Source organism: Scyliorhinus canicula, chromosome 2, assembly GCF_902713615.1.
Source record: "Scyliorhinus canicula chromosome 2, sScyCan1.1, whole genome shotgun sequence".
In the NCBI taxonomy this organism is placed as follows: Eukaryota; Metazoa; Chordata; class Chondrichthyes; order Carcharhiniformes; family Scyliorhinidae; genus Scyliorhinus; species Scyliorhinus canicula.
This window is the reverse complement of record NC_052147.1, coordinates 208,276,814-208,302,098: the sequence shown is the minus strand read 5'-3', so window position 1 is coordinate 208,302,098 and position 25,285 is coordinate 208,276,814. Positions and strand designations below refer to the sequence as shown.

General features: G+C 48.3%; 1 protein-coding gene across 1 annotated transcript in view; it reads right to left on the bottom strand.

The window, feature by feature from the left end:
• The window catches only part of ubr3 (ubiquitin protein ligase E3 component n-recognin 3), a 466,944-nt gene that overhangs the window by 2,548 nt on the left and 439,111 nt on the right, over positions 1–25,285 (bottom strand). Inside the window, exon 38 of the mRNA XM_038790293.1 lies at positions 25,039–25,178. Within this exon, the coding sequence (XP_038646221.1) occupies positions 25,039–25,178 (140 nt within the window). The remainder of the gene's footprint in view (positions 1–25,038; positions 25,179–25,285) is intronic.

Sequence of the window (25,285 nt, the reverse complement as noted above, 5' to 3'; positions counted from 1 at the left end):
ATCATAACTGCACTACACTAAAAATAAAACAGATAGATGGTTTAATCTCACATATTGTAAGAAGATAATAAATAACTTTTGATGGGCGAGAGAAGAAAGGAATTGCAATTTTATCTGGGAAGGCTCAAAATTCCTCATTTATATCCCTCCATCTTAATGCCACACTTCCAAATGACGCAGCTGCAACGGCAAGACCAAGTGTAGTGGTGGTGTCGTGGGAATGTCACCCGGCTAGTAATCCAGAGGCCCAGGCTAATGCTCTGGGGACATGGATTTGAATCCCACCACAGCAGCTGTTGCAAGTTATATAACGAATCTGGAATTGGAAAGCTAGTTTTGGTAAAAGTGACCATGAAACCATTGTCGATTATCATAAAAATCCATTTGGTTCACTAATCCCCTTTTGGGGAGGAAATCGGACATCCTTACCTGATCTGGTCTACATGTGACCCCCAGATCCATAGCAATATGGTTGACTCTCAAATGATCTCTGAAATGGCCTTACAAACTATTCAGTCATATCAAACCACTACAAAGTATCCAAAAAGGAATGAACCCAGATGGACCACCCAGCATCGACTCGGCACCAGGAATCACAACGGCAACTCCAGCCCGATCGCATTGCAAAGTCCTCCTTATTACTATCTGGGCAGTTGGTGCTGAAATTGGGAGAGCTGTCCTACAGACAAGTTGAGCAACAGCCTGACATGCATACTCATGGAATCATACCTTACAGACAATGTCCCAGATACCACCATCACTATCACTAGCTGTGTCCAGAAGTGGCAGCACAATTCTCAACCTCAACTCTGGACCCCATGAAGCCCTATGGCATCATGTAAAACATGGCCAAGGAAACCTGCGGCTGATTACCACCCACCCCTTCAGCTGATGTGTGTACTCCTCCATGCTGAACACCACTTGGAGGAAGCACTGAATGTGGCTAGGGCACAGAATATACTCTGGTGAGGCACTTCAATGTTCATAACTAGGAGTAGCTCATTCGCACCACTACTAACTGAGCTGGTTGAATCCTAAAGGCTACACTGGTTTTGCAGCAGGAGCTGAGGAAATCAAGAAGATGGAAAAACCTACTTGCTGATCCTCACCAATCTACATGTCGCAGATGTATCTATTCAAGACATTATCAATTGGAGTGACACTTCCGGTGGCGCCCTCGAGGAGACAGGTCGCAGGTCGGATCGCTCCCGCCCGAGATGGGCAAACGGACCTTTGTCAACGGACTTTTTTGGGACCTGGCAGCCTGAATCGGTGGAGGAGACGATAGGGAAGAGGCTTCCTTTCCGGGGTATGGGCAGCTGGACCAGAAGTGGTCGAGTGGAGCGGCAAGGATCGAAGCGGGAGCAGCGGGGACCCCAGGCCGGGCGGCCAAGCATGGCGGACGGCGGGGACCGGGGAGCGGAGGCTCACTGGCCAAGGGAGGAGCAGATGGAGTTCTTCAAGAACTGCTTCGCCGAGCTGAGGAGGGACACGCTGGACCCGATGATGGACCGAATGGTCGAGACACAGGCGGCCCAAGGGAAGGCGCTCAGGGAGGTCGAGGCGAAGCTCTCCAGTCAGGCGGGCACGGTAACGGAGCTGGAGCACGAGGTGGAGGAGCTGAACGCCCGTCAGAGGAGGATGCAGGAGCAGCTTGAAGAGCTGGGGAACAGAGCCAGGAGGCAGAATTTACGAATCAATTGGAGTGACAACTATACAGTACATTTGGAGATGAAGTCCCGTCTTGATTGAGGATACCCTCCATCATATTGTGTCGCACTAACACTGTGCTAAAGGGGATTGATTTCAAACACATCTAGCAACTTGAAGCATGAAGGAGGGTATGCCAGGAGAAGCACCAGACATACCTAAAAATAGGGTGTCAACATCATGAAGTGACATCACAGAACTACTTGTGTGCCAAACAGCGAAAGCAGCATACAATAGACAAGAACTAAGCAATCCCATAACCAACAGGCCAGATCTAAGTTCTCATCCAGTCGTGAATGGTGGAGGACAATTAAATAACTAACGGGATGAGGCGGCTCCACAAGCATCCCCATTCTCTTCTTTTTTTAAAATATTTTATTGAGGCATTTATATTTTAAATTGCAACACAAGCACACCAAGAAACAAATTCCCCACCGACCTGCCCCCACCTTACACAACTCCCCCTTTATTAACCCCCCCCACTGCTGATAGCTTAATTGTTCCCAAAGAAGTTGATAAACGGCTGCCACCTCTAGGCAAACCTTTCCACCGAGCCCATCAATGCGAACTTTATTTTCTCTAGCCTGAAAAGCCCTGCCAGGTCGCTTACCACCCCTCCCGACTTAGAGGGGTCCGAGCCCCTCCACTCCAACCAAATCCGTATCCAGGCTACCAGGAAGGCAAAGGCCAAGACATTGGCCTCTCTCGCCACCTGGACTTCTGACAGACCAAAAATTGTCAACTCTGGACTCGGGACCACCCTCACTTTCAGAACGTCCGACATAACGTCGGCAGACACCTGCCAGAATCCCCCACGCTTTGGAAAATATCCCCATTCTCAATGATAGGGGAGCCCAGCACATCAGTGCACAAACATGTCTGAAGTGTTTGCAACCATCTTCAGCCAGAAAAACGGAGTGGATGATCCATTTCAGCCTCCTCCTGAGGTTGCCAGCATCACAGATGCCAGTCTTTAGCCAATTTGATTCACTCCACATGTCAAGAAGCGGCTGAAGGCACTGGATTCTGCAAAGACTATGGGCCCTGACAATAACACTGAAGACTTGTGTTCCAGGACCAGCTACGTTCTTAGCCAAGCAGTTCCAGTACAACTACAGCACTAGCATCTACCCAGCACAAATTAATCTCTGCTTCACCTGGGGTCTTGAACGGTGAGGAGGTAAAGGGGCAGGTGTTACATCTTCTGCAATTGAATGGGAAGGGGATGAGGTGTTGGGGGAGATGGAGGAGCCAACCAGGTTGCCCGTATGGAATGTTTAGAGGGAAGGTGTGCTTGGTGGTGGCACCATGCTGGAGTTGGCAGAACTTATTCAGTAATAATCTGTCCACTGATGTTCAGTTTGGATTCTGCCAGGGGTCCTCAGCTCCTGACCTCATTACAGCCTTGATCCAAAAATGGATAAAAGAACTGAGCTCCCAAGGTGAGGCAAGAATGATTGCCCTTGACATCAAGGCAACATTTGACCAAATATGGCATCAAGGATCCCTAGCAAAACTGGAGCCAATGGGAATCAGGGAAAAAACTCTTCACTTGTTGGGAGTCACACCGAGCACAAAGGAAGATGAACGTAATAGTTTGAGGGTAATCATCCGAATCCCAGGACATCACTGCAGGGGTTTTTCAGGGTCCTGCCCTCGGCCCAATCATCTGCAACTACTTCATCAACGACCGTCCCTCCATCATAAGTAGGGCTGTTCAATGATGATTGCAAAAAGTTCAGCAACATTCATAACTCCGCAGATAGTGAAATAGTCTGTGCCCACATGCTACAAGCCCTGGAGAGCATTCAGCATTGGGTTTGATTAGATTAGATTGGATTTATTTATTGTCACATATACCGAGGTACAGTGAAAAGTATTGTTCTGCGTGCAGTTCAGACAGATCATTCCATACATGAAAATAAAATAAAGAGGCCATACATAAAATACACAATGTAAATACTTAGACACAGGCTTCGGGTGAAGCATACGGAGTGCAGTACTACTCAGTAGAGAAAATGTGCGAAGAGATCAGATCAGTCCATAAGAGGGTTGTTTAGGAGTCTGGTAACAGCGGGGAAAAAGCTGTTTTTGAATCTGTTAGTGCGTATTCTCAGACTTTTGAATCTCTTGCCTAATAGAAGAAGTTGGAAGAGTGTAGAAGCTGGGTGGGAAGGGTCTTTGATGACGCTGCCCGCTTTCCCAAGGCAGCGGGAGGTTCGGACAGAGTCAATGGATGGGAAGCAGGTTTGTGTACTGGACTGGGCAGTGTTCACGACTCTGTAGTTTCTTATGGTCTTGGGCCGAACAGTTGCCATACCAGGCTGTGGTGCAGGCAGATAGGATGCTTCCTCATATGCAAGTATACAAGTTGGTAAGAGTCAATGTGGACTTGTTGAATTTCCTTAGTTTCCTCAGAATGTATAGGCACTGTTGTGCTTTTTTTTTAGAAAATATTTTGTTGAAGCATTTAAAATTTTCACAGTTTAACACAGTAACATTCTTTTTTAACAGACAATTTTATTGAGGTATTTTTGGCATTGTAAACAGTAACAATATGCATTAGTGTGCAGATACCAATTACAAAAAACATAGTGCAAATAACAGTACCACTCTCGCAAATGGACCCGCCTATTCTTCCCCCTACTCTACACTATTTCCCCCCCCCCCCCGCCCCTGCTGATGATTAGTTCCCCGCAAAGAAGTTGATGAATGGTTGCCACCTCCGGGCGAACCCCGATAGTGATCCCCGTAAGGTGAACTTGATTTTTTCCAAGCCGAGAAAGCTTGCCTTGTCCGACAGCCATACTTCGGTCTTTGGGGGGCTTTGAGTCCCTCCAGGCCAACAGTATTCATCGCCGGGCTATCAGGGAAGCAAAGGCCACAACGTCGGCCTCTATCCCCTCCTGGACTCCCGGGTCTTCCGACACCCCAAAAATCGCCACCTCTGGACTCATCGCCACCCTTGTTTTCAGTACCGGGGTATGAAGTCCGCAAATCCCTGCCAGTATCCCCTGAGTTTTGGACACGCCCAGAACATGTGGATATGGTTCACTGGTCCTCCCCCACATCTAGCACACTTGTCCTCCAGCCCAAAGAATTTGTTTATCTGGGCCACCGTCATGTGGGCCCGGTGAACTACCTTGAACTGAATCAGACCGAGCCTGGCACATGTTGCGGTTGCATTTACCCTCCTCAGAGCGTCTGCCCATACGCCTCCCTCCAGCTCTCCACCAAGCTCCTCCTCTCACTTAAGTTTCAGTTCCTCGGTCCCTGTGTCCTCCGCTCCCATAAGCTCCTTATAAATATCCGAGACATTCCCCTCTCCTACCTCACCCCTGGAAATTACCCTGTCCTGGATCCCCTTTGGTGGAAGGCGTGGAAAGGACGGGACCTGTCTACATATGAAATCCCGCACCTGCAAATACCGAAGGTCATTCCCCCTCGCCAGCCCGAACTTCTCCTCCAGCGCCCTCATGTTCGCGAAGCTCCCGTCCAGGAACAAGTCGCCCATCCTTCCCACCCCCGCCCTCCACCACGCTCGAAACCCACCATCCATCTTCCCCGGGACAAATCGGTGGTTGTCACATATTGGGGACCAGACCGACGCTCCCACTTCCCCTTTATGCTTCCTCCATTGGCCCCAAATCCGCCACCACTATAGCGCTGGTGGAGTACCTGGCCGGCGGGAACGGCAGGGGAGCCGTGACCAGGGCTGCCAAACTGGTGACCCTGCACGAAGCAGCCTCCACCCTCTCCCAAACCGACCCCGTACCCACCATCCATTTCCTTATCATGGCTATGTTAGCCGCCCAGTAGTAGTTGCTGAGGTTCGGCAACGCCACCCCCCCCTCGCTACGGATCCGTTCCAGCATCCCCCTCTTTACCCGCGGGGACTTCCCCGCCCAAACAAATCCCAGGATGATTTGATTGATTGTTTTAAAGAAGGACCGCGGAATGAAAATAAGGAGACACTGAAAAATAAATAGGAATCTCAGGAGGATCGTCATCTTCACTGTCTGTACTCTCCCCGCTAGTGACAGCGGGAGTGCATCCGACCTCCGAAACTCGCTCCTCATTTGTTCCACCAGCCTGGACAAGTTCAACTTATGTATCTTACCCCAGTCGCGTGCCACTTGTATCCCTAAATACCTAAAACTTTCCCCAACCAGCCTAAATGGTAGCTCCCTCAGCCTATTCTCCTGACCCCTCGCCTGCACCACAAACATCTCACTTTTTGTCATGTTCAACTTGTAGCCCGAAAACCGGCCAAACTCCCCTAGGATTTCCAAAATCCTGTCCATCCCTGCCGCTGGATCTGACACATACAAAAGCAGGTCATCCGCGTTGAGCGAGACCTTGTGTTCTATCCCCCCTGACCATTCACTTCCATCCCCTTGCCGCTCTCAGAGCAATTGCCAGCGGTTCTATGGCCAACGCAAACAACAGTGGAGAGAGGGGGCATCCCTGTCTTGTCCCGCGGTGTAGTCTAAAATACTCAAGATGTCGTTCTGTTCATCTTTACACTAGCCTCCGGGGCCTGATATAGCAGGCTAACCCAGTTCACAAAGCCTTCTCCAAACCCAAACCTTCCCAGCACCTCCCATAAATAGTCCCACTCCACCCGGTCAAAAACCTTTTCGGCATCCATTGCCAGCACTACCTCCTTCTGTCTGCCCTCCGGGGGCAACATAATCACATTAAGTAGCCTTCTTAGGTTGGCTACCAGCTGCCTGGCCTTAACAAACCCCGTTTGGTCGTCCACAATCACGTCCGGTACCCAGTCTTCGATTCTGGACGCCAGGATCTTGGCCAGCAGTTTAGCGTCTACATTAATCAGGGCGATTGGCCTATAGGTCCCACAGACCTCCGGATCCTTATCCCGTTTTAATATCAGCGAGATGGTGGCTTGCAACATCGTCGGGGGTAGCACCCCATTGTCCCTCGCCTCGTTAAACACCCTAACCAGCACCGGCCCCAGTGTACCCGCAAACGTTTTGTCGAACTCCACTGGATACCCATCCGGTCTCAGGGCTTTACCCGACTGCATGCCCTTCAGGCCCCCCATTACTTCTTCAGCTCTGATCGGGGCCCCCAGCCCCTCTACCATCCCCTTGCCCACCTTTGGGAAGGTCAGCCCATCTAAGAAGCGCCTCATCGCCTCCGGCCCCGTGGGGGGTTCCGAGGTATACAGCTTACTGTAAAAGTCCCTGAATACCCTGTTCAATCCTGCCGCGTCTCCCACCCGGTTCCCTGCCCCGTCCACTACCGTCCCTATCTCCCTGGCCGCCTCCCTCTTCCTAAGTTGCTGTGCAAGCATTCTGCTGGCTTTCTCCCCATACTCATACATCGCACCCCTGGCCTTTCTGAGTTGCTCCACGGCCTTCCCAGTGGATAGCGCTCCCAGCTCCACCTGCAGTCTCTGTCGTTCCCTAAGTAGCTCTGCCCTCGGGGAGTCCGCATATTCCCTATCCGTCTGTGTCATCTCCTGCACCAGTCTGTCCATCTCCGCCCTGTCCGTTTTGTCCCTATGGGCTCGGATTGAGATCAGTTCCCCTCTCACCACCGCCTTCAGCGCCTCCCAGAGCACCGCTGCTGAGACTTCCCCTGTATCGTTGACCTGCTGGTAGTCCTGCATGCATTTCCCCACTCTCTCACACACCCTCTCCTCTGCCAACAATCCCACCTCTAACCTCCATTGTGGGCGCTGGTAACTTTCTATGCAGGCCAGCAGGTCGACCCAATGTGAGCATGGTCCGAAATAGTGATCACCGAGTATTCAGTATCCCTCACCCCATCCAAAAAGTCCCTACTCATAATAAAGAAGTCAATACGAGAATAAACCTTGTGAACATGTGAATAGAATGAGAACTCCTTCCCCGTCGGCTGGCTGATTCTCCAGGGGTCTTCCCCCCCCATTTGTTCCATGAACCCTCTCAGTTCCCTTGCCATTGCCGGGACCCTGCCCGTTCTGGAGCACAACCGGTCGAGGTCGGGGTCGAGGACTGTATTAAAGTCCCCACCCATAATCAACTTGTGTGAATCCAAGTTGGGGATTTTCCCCAGCAGCCTTTTGATGAAATCTACATCATCCCAGTTTGGAGCGTAAACATTCACTAGGACCACCTTCACCCCCTCAAGCTTGCCCCGGACCATGAGAAATCTACCACCCCTATCCGCAACTGTGCTGTCCGCCTCAAATTTAACCCGTTTGTTAATCATGATCGCGACCCCTCTGGTCTTAGCGTCAAGCCCCGAATGAAAGACCTGGCTAACCCAGCCCTTTCGTAATCTAATCTGGTCCGCCACTTTCAAATGTGTCTCCTGCAGTAACATTACATCCGCCTTCAGAGCCCGTAAGTGCACGAACACACGTGTCCTCTTGACCGGCCCGTTTAATCCTCTAACATTCCAGGTGATCAGCCTGGTTGGAGGGCAACCTGCCCCCCCCTACACCGATCAGCCATCCCCCGACTTGGGCCCACCCCCTGCCCATGTGCCACGCCTCCCCTGGTCCGCCTCTTGGCAGCTCCCACCCCCGACCTCTTCCCTGTAACCTGGTTCAGTTAGTTCCCTCCCTCGTCAGCAGATCATCTTCCCCCCTCCCCAGCAACAACCCTTTGTAACCTAACCCCTGCCATATACTGGCTGTATACACACCCCCCATCTCGCTCCCATTGACTAGCTCAAAGGAGCTAGCCTGGTGGCTTCCATCTCCGGCGCCACCATGTCTCACACCTATTATCCCCGCCGCTCCCCGCCCGCCCATCAACACTACCTCCCCAGAACAGCCCTGTTCGAGCAATCGCTCTGGGACCAAGACAGAGAGAAAACAAACAAAGAACAAAGCAACATTCCCAGAAGAGAAAAAAAAGCAGAGAACCCGAACAGCACCCCAGCACCCAATAACTTAAACTTTAACTATCACTTTGGCTTTAACTTTAAAACTTTCAAACAGGCAAATACAAACACAAGAACACCCCCAATTTTAAGTAAAAGAACATGCCGAGCGACATCGCTAACACGAAGGGCAATCTACGAACAAATGCAGACATCCCTTAGTACACTCTAACTTGAGTCCATGGGTCCTCAGTTCGGCACCAGTCCATGCCCCTTAGCGAAGTCCATCGCTTCCTCCGGGTCGTCAAAATAATGTTGCTGTTCCCGGTATGTGACCCAAAGCCGCGCCGGGAAAAGTAGCCCAAACTTGACCTTTTTAAACAGGATCTCTTTAATTTGTCTATAGGCTGCCCTCCTTCTGGCCACCTCCTGGCTCAGATCCTGGTAGATGCGCAGGACACTGTTCCATGAGCAGCTCCTCGTGCTCTTGGCCCACTGTAGAACCCGCTCCTTGTCCACGAACCTATGGAACCTGACCACCATCGCCGGGGGAAACCCTCGTGGCTGCCTCGCCTTCACTGTCTGCCCTGACCAGCTCCAACGGACGCGGGAAGAAATCATCCCCCACCAGCTTCTGCAGCATGTCGGCCACATATGCCGTGGCATCCACTCCCTCGGCCCCCTCCGGGAGCCCAATGATTCTCAGATTCTGCCGGCAAGACCAGTTTTCCAGGTCCTCCAGCTTGTCCATCAGCCTTGCTTGCTGCTCCTTCAACTTACTAATTTCCACATCCGCTACCGTTTGGAAATCCGCCTGCTCTTCCACTGTCTTCTCCAGTGCCTGGACCTTCTTATCCTGAGCATCCAGCCTCTGGTCAAGTCGCTCCACCGCTTTCTGGAGCGGTTCCAAATTATCCCGCTTCAGTGCTGCAAAGCTCTCTTTCATGACCTGCAGCATGTTGTCCAGTGCTGCCTGGACCGTTCTTTCCATGGTCCGTTCATCGGCCATCTTTCCTCCCACTTGAGCTTCCACACCACCTTTGTTCAGCCCCTTCTTCGCCTGTTTTCGCTCCCTTCTGCTCCTTAAGTCCATACAACTCTGTATGGATTCAGATCTAGAGTGCTATTGTTTTTCACTCCAGCGCTCAAAAGGTCAAAAATGCCAGGGAAAAGGGTCTTAAAGTCATTCCGGAGCGAGAGCCACCAAATGTGCGACTTACTCCCTCATAGCCGCCACCGGAAGTCCACAGTAACATTTCTTAAACAGTTGCGTGGGCCGACACATGTAATATATAAAAAAAGAAAAGAATCCAAAACAAACACAATTCCCCAACTGCCCGCGCCCTATTTCCTAACTACCCATATACTGAGTTCCCTATCTTTATATAACACTGCCATGCCTCTGATTTTCTTCCCACCCCCACCGTATTCCCCCTCCCTTACTACTGACGTTCAATTTTCTTTGAAGAAGTTGATGAACGGCTGCCATCTTTGAGCGACCCCTGAGTTGATCCTCTCAAGGTGAACATGATTTTTTCCAGGGTGAGAAACCCTGCCATATTGCTGCCCCACACACCTGACTTCGGGGGCTCCGAGTCTCTCCATCCCAGCAAAATCCGTCTCCGGGCCACCAGGGAGGAGAAGGCCAGGACATTAGCCTCCCTCCCCACCTTGGCCCCTGGATCATCCGATACCACAAATATTGCCAGTTCTGGACTCGGGGTTACCCTCCCTTCCAGGACTTCTGACATAACGTCTGCAAATCCCTGCCAGAATCCCCTCAACTTCGGACATGCCCAGAACATATGCACATGGCTAGCTGGACTACTCCCACACCACCCACATCTATCCTCCACCTCCTCAAAGAACATGCTCATCCGAACTACCGTCATGTGAGCCCTGTGGGCCACTTTGAACTGGATCAGGCTAAATTAGATTGGATTGGATTTGTTTATTGTCACGTGTACCGATTTTATATTTTATATGTACGTGTATTGTACAGTGCAAAGTATTTTTCTGCAAGCATCTCAACAGATCATTAAGTACATGGGAAGAAAAGGGAATAAAAGAAAATACATAATAGGGCAACACAAGATATACAATGTAACTACATAAGCACTGGCATTGGATGAAGCATACAGGGTATAGTGTTAATGAGGTCAGTCCATAAGAGGGTCATTTAGGAGTCTGGTGACAGTGGGGAAGAAGTTGTTTTTGAGTCTGTTTATGCGTGTTCTCAGACTTCTGTATCTCCTGCCCGATGGAAGAAGTTGGAAGAGTGAGTAAGCCGGGTGGGAGGAATCTTTGATTATGCTGCCTGCTTTCCCCAGGCAGCGGGAGGTGTAGATGGAGTCAATGGATGGGAGGCAGGTTCGTGTAATGGACTGGGCGGTGTTCATGACCCTCTGAAGTATCTTGCGGTCCTGGGCCGAGCAGTTGCCATACCAGGCTGTGATGCAGCCCGATAGGATGCTTTCTATGGTGCATCTGTAAAAGTTGGTAAGGATTAATGTGGACATGCCGAATTTTCTTAGTTTCCTGAGGAAGTATAGGCGCTGTTGTGCTTTCTTGGTGATAGCGTCGACATGGGTGGACCAGGACAGATTTTGGAGATGTGCACCCGTAGGAATTGGAAACTGCTCACCATCTCCACCTCGGACCCGTTGATGCTGACAGGGGTGTGTACAGTACTTTGCTTCCTGAAGTCAATGACCAGCTCTTTAGTTTTGCTGGCATTGAGGGAGAGATTGTTGTCGCTACACCACTTCACTAGGTTCTCTGTCTCTCTCCTGTATTCTGACTCGTCGTTATTCGAGATCCGGCCCACTATGGTCGTATCGTCAGCAAACTTGTAGATGGAGTTGGAACCAAGTTTTGCCACGCACAGGAGTCTGGCACAGGATGAAGATGAATTAACTCTCAAGGCTTTTTCCCACTTTTCCATTTCCAGCTCTCTTCCCAGCTCCTCTTCCCACTTTTGCTTCACCTCCCTGATCTGGGCGCCTTCCCACTCCATCAACTCCTTGTATATCTCCGAAGTCCTTCCTTCTCCAACTCCAGTTTTTGGCATCACCTTTTCCTGTAGTCCCCTCAGGGGGAGGCGAGGGAAGTTTGGAACCTGCCTCCGGACAAAGTCCCAGACCTAAAGATATCTAAAACCATTCCCACCAGGTAGTTCAAACTCCTCCTCTAGTGCCTCCAAGGTCGGAAAGCCCTCCTAGATAAATAAGTCCCCAAATCTCTCGATCCCTGCATGCTGCCACCTCCTGAAGCCCCCATCCAGCCTCCCTGGGATAAACTTGTGATTGTTACAAATCGGAGACCACACTGTCGCCCCCCCCAGTCCCATATGCTGCCTCCATTGCCCCCACCCCCTTAGGGATGCCACCACCACAGGGCTTATAGAGTACCGAGACGGCGAAAACTGCAGGGGTGCCGTTAGTAAAACCTCCAAACTCGTGCCCTTACAGGACGCCGCTTCCACTCGTTCCCAGGCTGACCCCTCCCCCACTACCCACTTCCTGACCATCGAAATATTGGCCACCCAGTAATAGTTAATAAAGCTCGGGAGGACCAGGCCATCCTCCACGCGACCCCGCTCCAGAAGTGCCCTCATCACAAACGTCTCGCTCTTTCCCATATTCAGCTTATTGCCTGAAAATCGCCCAAATTCTCCCAATACCTCCATGATTTTGGTGATTCCTCCCACCAGGTCTGTAACCTAAAGCAGCAAATCATCCGCATAAAGAGAAACCTTGTGCCCCCCCCCCCCCCACTCACTATTCCCCGCCATGCACTCGATGCTTTTAAGGGCTATTGCTAAAGGCTCTATGGCCAGGGCAAACAGTAATGGGGAGAGCGGGCAACCCTGCCTTATCCCTCTCCCAAGATTAAAATATTCTGACCAGGTTCAGTTGGTTGTCACATTTGCCACTGGGGCCTGATACAACAGCCGGACCCAGTCCACAAATCCCTGCCCGAACCGTCTATCACTTCACTGAGCCCAATTGGGCCCCCCCAAACTTCCACCAGCTCCTCATCTACCTTCGGTAACTCTAGCCTCTCCAGGAATTGGTTCATTCCCTCCTCCCCCAGGGGGTTCGGACTCGTAGAAACGGCTATAAAATTCCCGGAACACGTCATTAACTGCCTCCTGGTCCCTCACTACATTCCCCCTCGCATCCTTAATTTTCCCTATCTCTCTTGCCGCCTCCTGCTTCCTCAGCTGATGTGCCAACATCCTACTAACTTTCTCCCCATATTCGCACACTGCCCTTTTTACCCTCCTCAGCTGTCCCTCCGCCTGTGGAAAGGAGCCCAAAATCCATTTGAAGTCTCTGTCTCTGGTTCAGGAGCTCTTCATTCGGAGACTCTGTGTATCTCTTATCCACGCGTAAGATTTTTCCTACTAGCCTGTCCAGCTCCGCCCGTTCAGCACTCTCTCTTTGGGCCACAATCAGAATATATTCAGCTCAGATGACCGCTTTCAATGCCTCCCACACCACCCCAGCCGCGATCTCTTCCGTGTCGTGATGTTTATATACACAACGAATGGCCTCCCTCGCTCACATATCTCGTCTGCTAACAACCCTGCATCTAGCCTCCACTGTGGGCGCTGAGAGTTTCCCGTGTTCACCTGTAGGTCTAGCCAATGTGGCGCATGGTCCGATACTACGATTGCTGAATACTCTGTGCCCACTAGCCCCGCTAATAATGTTTTGTCCAATATAAAAAGTATGATCCTGGAGTACACCTTGTGAACATGGGAGTAGAATGAATATTCCTTACTCCTTGGCTTCTCAAATCTCCACGGATCAGCACCTCCCATGTGCTCCATGAACCCTCGCAGCTCTTTTGCCATTGCTGACACTTTCCCCGACCGAGAACTGGACCGGTCCATCCCAGGATCTAAAACCGTATTAAAATCACCCCCCATGATCAACCGGTGCGAGTCGCGGTCCGGGATTTTTCCCAGCATCTTCCGAACAAACGCGACGTTGTCGCAGTTCAGGGCATATATATTCACTAGCACCACTACCATTCCCTCCGTTTCCCACTCACCCTGATAAATCTGCCACCATTTTCCCCACCTCGAATGCCACCTTTTTGTTAATCAGGATGGCCACCCCCCTTGTTTTGATGTCTAATCCTGAATGAAACACCTGTCCAACCCATCCCTTTTTCAGTCTAAATTGATTCCCTCGCTTCAAGTGTGTCTCCTGGAACATGGCCACATTCGCCTTTAACTGTCTTAAGTGTGCGAACACACAGGCCCTCTTGACCGGCCCATTCAGGCCATGAACATTCCACATAACCAGTCTGGTCCCCTGTTGATCAGCCATGACCTTTCCTAGGCTAGCCCCTAGCCTGCACCTCCCCAGATCCGCCCATCGGCGGCAACCACCATCTAGTCTCCATCTCCAGCCTCCTGGAAGTCCCCAAATCATCAGCAGTAACCCCCCCCCCCCCCCCCCCCCCCCCCAAACCTCGTCACTTTTACGCTCACCCTCCACTTTGTTTCCGTGAGCTAGCCTTACCAGATAACCTAGCAGCTCCACCACTGATGCCTAAAAGTCTACCTGCTGCTGGATCTTTTACACCCCAGCTCTTAACATAAGTTTTCAGAACAATAGCACCGAGCGCAAAAAGCAAACACACCTCCACTTAAGGCCCAAACTCAATGGCCCACCCCTCGCCCGTTACAACATCTTATCAATCCCATCACCTTCAAACAGAGCTCCAAATAGAAGTGTAAACAAAAAGGGTAAATAGAGAGACAGGAAAAATTATCTATGTAAAAACTTGAACCGGGTCTTCCCCTCCGAGACCATCTTAATTTGAAAACTCCTCTTTTCCCCCCTCCATTCTTTTTTCTTTATTATTATTTTCCCTATTTGTTTTACAAACACAAACATAGAACTGTAAAGCACAGTACAGGCCCTTCTGCCCACGATGTTGTGCCGAACTAGTCTGAAACTAAGATCAAATCAATCTACTCCCAATCATTCTAGTGCACTCCATATGCCTATCCAATAACCGCTTGAAAGTTCCTAAATTGTCCGATTCCACTACCATATCTGGGAGTGCGTCCACGCCCCAACCACTCTCTCAGCAAAGAGCCTATCTCTGACATCCCTCCTATATCTTCCACCATGAACCTTATAGTTATACCCCCTTGTAACAGCTACATCCACCCGAAGAAAAAGTCGCTGAACGTCCACTCTATCCCTCTCGTCATCTTATACACCTCAATTAAGTCACCTCTCATCCTCCTTCGCTCCAATGAGAAAAGCCCTAGCTCCCTCAACGTTTCTTCTTAAGACCTACCCTCCAATTCAGGCAGCATCCTGGTAAATCTCCTTTGCACCCTTTCCAATGCTTCCACATCCTTCCTATAATGAGGTGACCAGAACTGCACACAATACTCCAAATGTGGTCTAACCAAGGTCTTGTACAGTTGCTCTTAAACGCAATCCCCCTGCTAATACACGCTAACACACTCTAGGCTTTCTTCACAGCTCTATCCACTTGGGTGGCAAATTTCAGAGATCTTTGGACATGAACTCCAAGATCTCTCTGCTCCTCCACATCCTTCAGAACCCTGCCGTTAACCTTGTAATCTACATTCAAATTTGGCCTACCAAAATGAATCACCTCACACTTATCAGGGTTAAACTCCATCTGCCACTTTTCAGCCCAGCTCTGCATCCTATCAATGTCTCTTTGCAGCCTACAACAGCCCTCCACATTATCCACTACTCCACCAATCTTGGTGTCATCAGCAAATTAGCTAACCCAACCTTCAACACCATCATCCAAGTATTGATAAAAATCACAAATAGCAGAGGACCCAGCACTGATCCCTGTGGTACACCGCTGGCGACTGGGCTCCAGGATGAAAATTTACCATCTACCACCACCCTCTGTCTTCTCTGTGGTAGACAATCGGCCAAATTTCCCTCTATGCTATGCCTCCTTACTTTCTGCATGAGTCGTCCATGGGGCACCTTATCAAAAGCCATACTAAAATCCATGTTTACGTCATCAACTGTCCTCCCTTCATCTATGTACTTAGTTACCTCCTCAAAGAATACAATCAAACTTGTGAGGCAAGACTTACCCCTCACAAATCTGTGCTGGCTATCCTGGATTAAGCTGTATCTTTCCAAATGATCATAAATCCTATCCCTCAGGACCCTTTCCAAAAATTTACCTATGACCGAAGTGAGACTAACCGGCCTTTAATTCCCAGGGTTATACCTATTCCCTTTCTTTAACAAGGGGACAACATTCGCCTCTCTCCAGTCTTCTGGCACTATTCCTGTAGTCAGTGAGGACATAAAGATCAAAGCCAAAGGCTCCGCAATCTCATCCCTCGCCTCCCAAAGAATCCTAGGATATATTCCATCAGGCCCAGGAGACTTATCTATCCTCAGGCTTCTCAAAATTTCTAACACGTCTTCCTTCCGAATATCTACCTCCTCCAGCCTACCAGTTGTATCGCACTATCGTCCTCAACAACATGGCGCCTCTCCTTTGTGAACACTGAAGAAAAGTATTCATTTAGGGCCTCTCCTATATCTTCAGACTCCATGCATACGTTCCCACTACTGTCCTTGACCGGCCCTAACTTCACCTTGGTCATTCTTTTATTCTTCACATAAGTGTAAAAAGCCTTCGGGTTATCCTTGATCCTACCTGCCAAAGACTTCTCATGCCCCCTCCTAGCTCGCCTAAGCCCTTTCTTGAGCTGCTTCCTAGCTATCTTGCATCCCTCAAGTGCTATAACTGAACCTTGTTTTTTCATCCTTACATAAGCCCCCTTCTTCCTCTTGACACGACATTCAACTTCTTTTGTAAACCATGGTTCCTTCACTCGACCATTTTCTCCCTGCCTGACAGGGACATACATGTCAAGGGCACCTAGTATTTGCTCCTTGAACAAGCTCCATATCTCAATTGTGCCTATCTCTGACAGTGTCTGTTTCCATCTTCTGCTCCCCAATTCTTGCCTAATCGCATCGTAATTACCCTTCCCCCAGTTATAAACCTTGCCCTGCCATATGTCCCTAACCCTCTCCATTGCTATAGTGAAAGTCACCGAATTGTTTTCACCATCTCCAAAGTGCTCTCCCACAACCAAATCTAACACTTGGCCCAGTTCATTACCCAGTATCAAATCCAATGTGGCCCTGCCTCTTGTTGGTCTATCCACATATTGTGTGAGGAAACTCTCCTGCACACACTGGATAAAAACAGCCCCATCCAAACTATTCGAATTATAGTGGTTCCAATCAATATTTGGAAAGTTAAAGTCACCCATGACAACTACTCTGTGACTACTGCACCTATCCAAAATCTGCATTGCAATCTTTTCCTCCACATCTCTGTTACTGTTTGGGGGCCTATAGAAAACTCCTAACAAAGTGATCACTCCTTTCCTATTTCTAACTTCAGCCCACACTACCTTGGTAGACAGATCCTCCTCAAACTGCCTTTCTTCAGCCATTATACGATCCTTGATTAACAATGCTACTCCTCCACCTCTTTTACCACCTTCCCTAATCTTACTGAAACATCTAAACCCCGGAACCTCCAACAACCATTCCTGCCCCTGTTCTATCCACTTCTCCGTAATGGCCACAACATCGTAGTCCCAGGTACCAATCCATGCTTCAAGCTCACCAACCTTATTTCTGATGCTCCTCGCATTGAAGTAGACACACTTCAAACCACCTTCATGCCTGCAGGTCCACTCTTGTGACCTTGGTACCTTCCTCAGTACTGCACTACCCTCAACTTCCTGAACGCCAGCAACGCTATCTCCTGGACTACAAATTAGTTTCCCATCCCCCTGCCAAATTAGTTTAAACCCTCCCGAAGAGCTGTAGCAAATTTCCCTCCCAGGATATTGGTGCCCCTCTGGTTCAGGTGTAACCCGTCCTGTTTGTACAGGTCCCACCTGCCCCAGAATGTGCTCCAATTATCCAAGTAACTGAAACCCTCCCTCCTACACCATCCCTGTAGCCATGTGTTTAACAGCACTCTCTCCCTGTTCCTCACTTCACTAGCACGTGGCACTTGCAGCAAACCAGAGATGTCAACACTGTCTGTCCTGGCTCTCATCTTCCACCCTAGCTCCCCGAATTCCTGTTTTACATCCTCGTCCCTTTTCCTACCTATGTCGTTGGTACCGATGTGTACCACAACTTGTGGCTGCTCCCCCTCCCCCTTAAGGATCCTGAAAACGCAATCAGAGACATCACGGACATTGGCACCCGAGAGGCAACACACCAACCTTGAGCCTCTTTCGTTGCCACAGAACCGCCTATCTGTACCTCTAACTATAGAGTCTCCAGTAACTAATGCTCTCCTGCTCGCCCCCCTTCCCATCTCTGCCTCCCGAATGATCCTCAGTTCATCCAGCTCCAGCTCCCTAACATTGTCTTTGAGGAGCTGTAGGTGGGTGCACTTCCCGCAGGTGAACTCAGCAGGGCCACTGACGGTGTCCCTCACCTCGAACGCCCTGCAGGAGGAACAAAAAGGAAGAAACCATACCTCAGTACAGACACTGAAAGGTCTGAGTTAGGTAACTCAAAAAGAAAAAACAACCCCCCTTCACTTCCCGGTCATCGCAACTCAAGTTACAGTGCAGCACAGAACTTTTTGATGTAAATCGCTACCGACCAGTTTTCTCTTTTTATTATGTCCTTATAGGTCCCCCAGGTTGTTGTCTTTCATAAAGCCCGCTATTTCTTCCGGCGAGCTAAAATACAGTTCCCGCTCCTCGTAGGTTACCCAAAGGCGGGCCGGGTAAAGAAGTCCAAATTTTATTCCCTTCGCATACAGCGCCGCTTTAACTTTATTGAAACTTAACCGTCCTCTTAGCAAGTTCTGCTCGCAAGTCCTGGTAGGCCCGGATCTCAGCTTCTTCCCATACGAACCATTTCGTCTCCCTAGCCCATTTCATGATGAGTTCCTTGTCCAGGAATCGGTGTAGCTTCACCACCAATGCCCTCGGGGACTCACGACCCCTGGGGCTTGCGCATAAGTTCCCTGTGAGCCCGGTCCACCTCCAACGGCCTGTCGAACGCCTCCGCCCCCAGCATTTTCCTGAACATCCTCACAACATACGCACCGGCATACGATCCTTCCTTTCCCTCCGGGAGACCGACAATCCAAACGTTCTGCCTGTGGGAACTATTCTCCAGGTCTTCCAGCAGCCGCTTTTGTCGATCTTGCAAAACGCCATTTTGCAGTGCCATCCCAGTGGACTGCTCCTCTTGTTCCGTCGCCTGGTCCTGCAGTTTTTAGATCGACTGTCCGTGTGTCTTCACTGTCACCTCCAGCCGGGTCAACAGCCTCCTTAATCGAGGCAACCACCTTGATCAGGTCCTCCGCACGCTCCTTACGGTGCCGGGTGAACTTCTCATCCAGGTATGCAACCAACTGGTCTGTCAACCACTGGGCTGGACCTAGCTTCTCTGCCATTGCAGCCACCAAGCTCAGATCCTCACTTCCAATCAACTTTTGATTCCTTCTTTGCGATTATTTTTCGAGCGTAATTCCATAGGATAGCCTTTTCTTCCTCTCGCTTTTATCCACTTATGTTAGAAAAAATTTCCGCGAAAATCCAGCTTAAAAGCCATCAAAAAAAACCAAGAGCAGGAACTGCTAAATGTGCAACTGTTCACAGCATAGTCGCCACCGGAAGTCCGCTGCTGTGCTTTCATGGTCTCAACTTGGGTGGACCAGGGCAGATTGTTAGTGATGTGCACACCTAGGAATTTGAAGCTGTCAACCAACTCCACCTCGGCCCCGTTGGTGCAGACAGGGTTGTGTATGGTACTTTGTTTCCTGAAGTCAATGATCAGTTCTTTAGTTTTGCTGACATTGAGGTAGAGATTGTTGTCGTTACTCCTGCACCCATTTTCTATGTTTCTATGAACCCACTACCCTCCGTGTACAAAACTTCCCTCACACATCCCCTCTAAACTTTGCCCCTTGCACTGTAAACCTATGTGTGAATCCAGCTGTGAAATATCTGCACATTTTGAACTTCCACTGTTTGTCTTCTCATCATTTAGAAAGAACATGGTTCAATCCTTTTTAAGTCAATAATGCATCAACTTACATTGCCTTTCACTGAAACGCATCCATTTTATCTTTTCACAAAAAATTAATGTCTCTCTGCAATTTGATGTTTATCTCCGAGTATTCAGTTCCCAGTCCTGGTTATCTTGTAACCATGTCTCCATTATGGTAATTAAATACTTTGCTCAGTTTGTGCCTTCAAATCATTTAATTTACTGTGAATGTGATGTGCATTCAGAAAAAGTGCCCGTAACTTGGTCTTTTTAACATTATTCTGCATTCTGATCCTAATCAGATGCCATTGATTTGTCTGCCTTTTAATTTCGCTTGCAACCGTTTTATTTTCTGTTACCAGTTTTGTTACCCTCCTTTCAGGTTCCCATTCTCTTGCCAATCTAGTTTCAATCCATGCCAATAGCACAAGCAAATTTTCCTACGAGGATGTTAGCCCTGGTTCTCCTCATGTGCAACCCATCCATCTGGTCCAGGTCCTACCTGCCCCAGAACCAGCCCCAATTCCTCAGAAATCTGATGCCCTCCCTCCTACACCAATTTGCCAGGCACGTGCTTAATAACTCAATCCGATGCTAGCTGAGATAACTGCTTTTTAAGTTCCTTTCCTACCTTTGCTTTTGAGACCTCATCCTTCTTCATACCTATGTCATTGGTGTCAATGTGAACCATGATCTCTGGCCATTTACCCTCCTCCAGAAAAATGGACTGCAGCTGCTCTGATATAACTGACCTCCATAAATACAACAATATTCTTTTGTGCTCGGTACGACTCTAGCCAGTGGAGAGTTCTTCCTGAATTCCCAATGAAAAAGGGCCCCTTGATGCTGCATACAGTCAAATGTTGCTTTGATGTCAATCACAGTCACCTCACCTCTGGAATTCATCTGTTTTGTCCATGTTGGAGTGAGTGATTCTGGAGGAACCCAAACTGAGCACTGGTGAGCAGGTTACTGCCGAGTAAGTACTACTTGATAGTGCTATTATCGACAGCTTCAATCATTCTGCTAATGATTGATGGGGCGATAAATTGGCCGGTTTGGCTGTTCCTTCTCTTTCTGGAATTGACACCCCGAGGCAATTGTCACATTGTCAGTACCTGTGTTCTACCTATACAGTAATATCTTGGCGAGGGGAATGACTAATTCTGGAGTACAGGTCTTCAGTACTATGCCCTGACCAGGAAACAGGAATAAACACATATAAATATCCGGCAACCTAGTTATTTTATGAAGTTATTTTTTATGTTTTCTGAAGTCACTATTTCTGGGGTTAAAGAATAGCTCTAACTGATCTAACTTGGCCTCTGGAAGTTTCTGAGCAGTTTGAAAGTGAACAAACCTCACGCCGCCTGAAATGTAATACTCCTTGTATTGCATATATATTCCAGCCATGTCAACATAATGGATTAGCAGATGGGATGTTTTCCCCAGCCAGCTACAGTCCTGCAGTGCGTGTGATTAGCCGGGTGTTTCCCGGTGCTTGGAGCGCTGGAAAACACCCCGCACTCGAATGCCCGTCATGTGGACCAGGGGCCTCAGTGGGGAATTCGCCGACGAGGTCGCACCTAGCCCCGTTTTCTGCACTGTGGAGCTCCACTCACCGGAACTCCTCACCCATAATCTCGAGGCCCCGACACGACCCCCCCCCCCCCCCCCCAAGCTCCAACTCACTATGAGGAGGTCACCGCACACCCCCCTACACCCGTCCAAGGCACAACCGGGTCTGATCACTGGTGTGAAGAAAATGCCAACTGGGCACGCTGGCAGTGCCCCTGACAGCTGTCAGTGCTATCTGAGCAACTTGGCAATGTCAGGCTGGCACCCAGGTGACAAGCACTGAATGACACTCGGCCAAGGTCTCCAAGGCAAGGGGGTTAGATCCTACACCTTGGTTAGATCTTGGGACCGCATAGTAGAGTGAGACTAGCTCACTCATTTTGGGCGCAACACGACCGGTGGAACCCACCCATTATCTTGAGTCATGGATTGAGCTCAAAGCAGAAGTAGAACTCAGGCAAGCAGCCCACCTCTATCTACCATTTTTTTCATTGAGCAGGTAGCAGCAGTAAGAGCTCGGCCCAGATAAATAGCTTGGCCCTCATTTACACTGGGAAGTACAGGAATATTCAAGACTGCATTGTGCCTTCAAGACTAATTCAATTCAATGTGCCTTCTCCCATCGTGGAAATCCTTGTTTCTGGAAAGATGGAATCCCCTGCAACAGTCTGCCTATTACCCTCTGAAAGAATACGCCATTGGACATTTGATTCAGGCACAGGACTCACATAAAACCATAACACTTAATTTTATTGTGGCCTTGCCCTGTATTCCTTTCTTTCTCTTATCCTTCTTTTGTTGTATTAGTGCAAAAGCCCTTTACCACATTTTTTTTGTGTGTAAAATAAACCAACTCTCTTACTTTATCTTATCTTGGGTTTGCTGTGTGATTTTATAGAGGTTTGGAACTCTCCACACTAAAGGGTTGGGGATAATGTACCACCACTTAAAAAGGGGAAAATCAGAGATCTAAAATGCCTTTCTATTTACAGATGGGTAGTGAGAGGAGAAATCAGGGCTGTGAAAATTAATGCTCCTCCTGTCCGTAGCAACTACAAGTGAAATGTTCTTGAGAGTCATATCACTACTGTAACAATTATGCTTAGCTGTTTTTTGATATTACGTGGAATGAATTAAATTTGATGAAGATTGGCACCTGTGATGTTTGTGACCTCAGGAGGAGAATTGGCACTTCTGGTTGAAGATGGTTGCAAATACTTCAGCCTGGTCTTTTCACCTGATGTGCTGAACTCTGCCATCATTCATGATGAAGATATTTGTGGAGCTTCCTCCTCCTATTAATTGTTTAGCTGTCCACCACCAGTCATGACTCGGTATGGCAGAGCTGGCTAATCAGTAACTTTGTTACAATTTATTGCCTTTGATATCCCTTGATACAAAAATATTTCAGTCTTGAAAATTTCAATTGACTCAATCAATTTCAGAGGAAACGGTCCTATTATTTGAGAAGATCATGAACTTCTTTGTCACAAAGTTTGAGACAATCTAATCTGCTGCCTATGCCAAATGTCCCTCCCTTCCACAGCTGTTATGAATTAAGGAATACATTCCTGTTGATGGAAAGTCATGTGATCTGTTATGACATCAGCAGAGTGTTTGTTCAGGCTTCAGTTCTCCATCTTAGGTTGTATGACCAACATCCCCTGAATAAACCTCACATCATGTTTGCAAGACACCCAAGTGTGGCACCTCCAAACTGTTTCTCTTTGGAGCACATTGAGAATATAACAACAACCCACCCGCAAACTTACTTTGATGCTCCTCCTCACTCGAACACTGAACTTGCATCTTTCTCTTGTTTTCATCCTATCTCCCCACATGCCCTCTTGGTACTCATCTTGTCCATGACACCCACTGACTGTTGATCACCAAGATCCCCTCCTGTCGCTTACATTAGTTGATATTATTAACGGTTCTCTCTTCAGGCGTTGTTCCTCTCTTTTATCTGTCATCATCATCCCTCTCCTCAAAGAAATCAGCCCTTGATCCCACTGCCCTTGTAAACTATCACATCCTCAATCTCACTTTCTTGGCAAAATTGTTATGAATGCTGTCATCTACCAAATCCAGCCCCATCCTCCTGGCACACCATGTTAGAATCTATCCAATTAGGTTTCCACCATACCACATTACAAAAACAGCTCTTATCAAAGTCACAAACAACATACTATGTGACTGTGACAAGGTAATCCTTCCTTCTTCATAGTTCTCAGCCTGTTTGCAGCTTTTGACACAGTTGACCACACTATCCTCCAATGCCTCTTCACTGTTGCCCAGGTGGGTTAGACTGCAATTATGTGGTTCCATTCTTACCTTTCTAATCATAGAAGGAGAATGACTTGTAATGGCTTCCATTCCTGTTCCCACACCATTACGACGAGTGTCCACCAAGGATCAATCCTTGGCCCCCTCCTATTTCTTATCAATATGCTGCATCTGGATGGCATCATCCAAAGGCATGGCGTTAGTTTTCATATGTATGCTGACACACACCCAGCTCTACTGTCAACACCTCTCTCGACATCCCCACTGTCACTAAATTATCAGACTGCTTATCTGACAAGAAGTGCTGATTCTGGTCCCTGCTCCAAACTACGTTATTTCCTATCTGCTGACTCCAGCCCTCTCCCTGGTAACTATCTGAGAGTAAATCAGACTGCTGACAAACTTGGTGTGATATTTTATCCAGAGATGAACTTCTGACCTCATATTCATGTGATCTCAAAGACTCCTATTCCACCTTCGGAACATTGTCCGACTTTGCCTTTTCTCAGATGTTCTGCTGCTGAAATCCTCATCCATACCGTAGCCATCTCTAGACTCTCGTATTCCAATGCATTTCCTGAAGGTCTCCTACATTCTACCCTCTTGTGAACTTCAGCTCATCCAAAACTCTGCTTCTTGTGTCTTAATTCACAGCAAGTTCTGCTCCCCTATCACCCCTCCGTTCACTGACCTACATTAGATCCTGGTCAAGCAACATCTTAATATCTTGTTTTCAAATCCTTCCGTAGTCTGCCTCTATCCCCATCTTTGTCATTTCCTCTGACCCCACAACTCTCCGAGTCATCTGCGCTCCTCTAACTCTGGCCTATTGTACATTTCCCACCATTGGTGGCTGGGCCATCCTAGAGCCTAGGTTCTAACTCTCAAGTTTCTTCCCTACACCATACCGCCTCACTACCTCACTTTCCTTCTTTTGTTAACTTCTTAAAATCTATCTCTTTGACTAAGCTTTTACCTGTCCTAATATCTCCTTCTCCATGTGCTACACCTTATTTATAATATTGCTGTGACGTGCTTTGGGATGTTCCAATGCATTTATATAGCGCCTATAAAGTAAGTTATTATTTCCATTACCCCTTGTTATGTTTCATGGTTTTACTACTAAATGGATTGGCTCTAACTTTAAAATTATGTCCCTCGTTCTAGATACCTCCAGTGGAGAAATAGTTCTCATGTTCCTAAGTCATCAAATCCTTTTGTTATTCTAAACACTTCATTTGGACCATCCCTCACCTTTTAAATTCAAATGAATATAGCAAAGTTTATGTAGCCCTACCTCAGAACTTAAACCTTTAAGCTCCTGTATCACATGGCAAATCTGTGCTGTACCCCTCCAGGCCAAATAGATGAACATTAATGACCAGTTGCATTTTTGGGACAATTCAAAAGATTCATGGCCACAAATTCACATCTGAATTAATTTATCTTGTATTATTAGTTAAGGCCTCAGAAAACTAGTTCAGTAATACATCACTATGATAGTCCTCAATCAAGAAACACTACTGAAACATATTACCTTAGATCTCTGTCCTCTTCACCATGAGTATCGAGGTAGACAGATCCCCACAAGCAAAACCGGTGCCCACGAATGACGATGATTACAGAGGCATTAATCAAAAGGAATATTCCGGTTCCTGCTCCACAGTTCTGAGAATGCTGGTATATATTTTAAAAAGATTTAGAATTAAGCAATTCTTTCAAATATTTATTCCTAAATTAACTAAAGTGTAACTGGGTTGTTGTAAATACCTATCGAGTTCTCC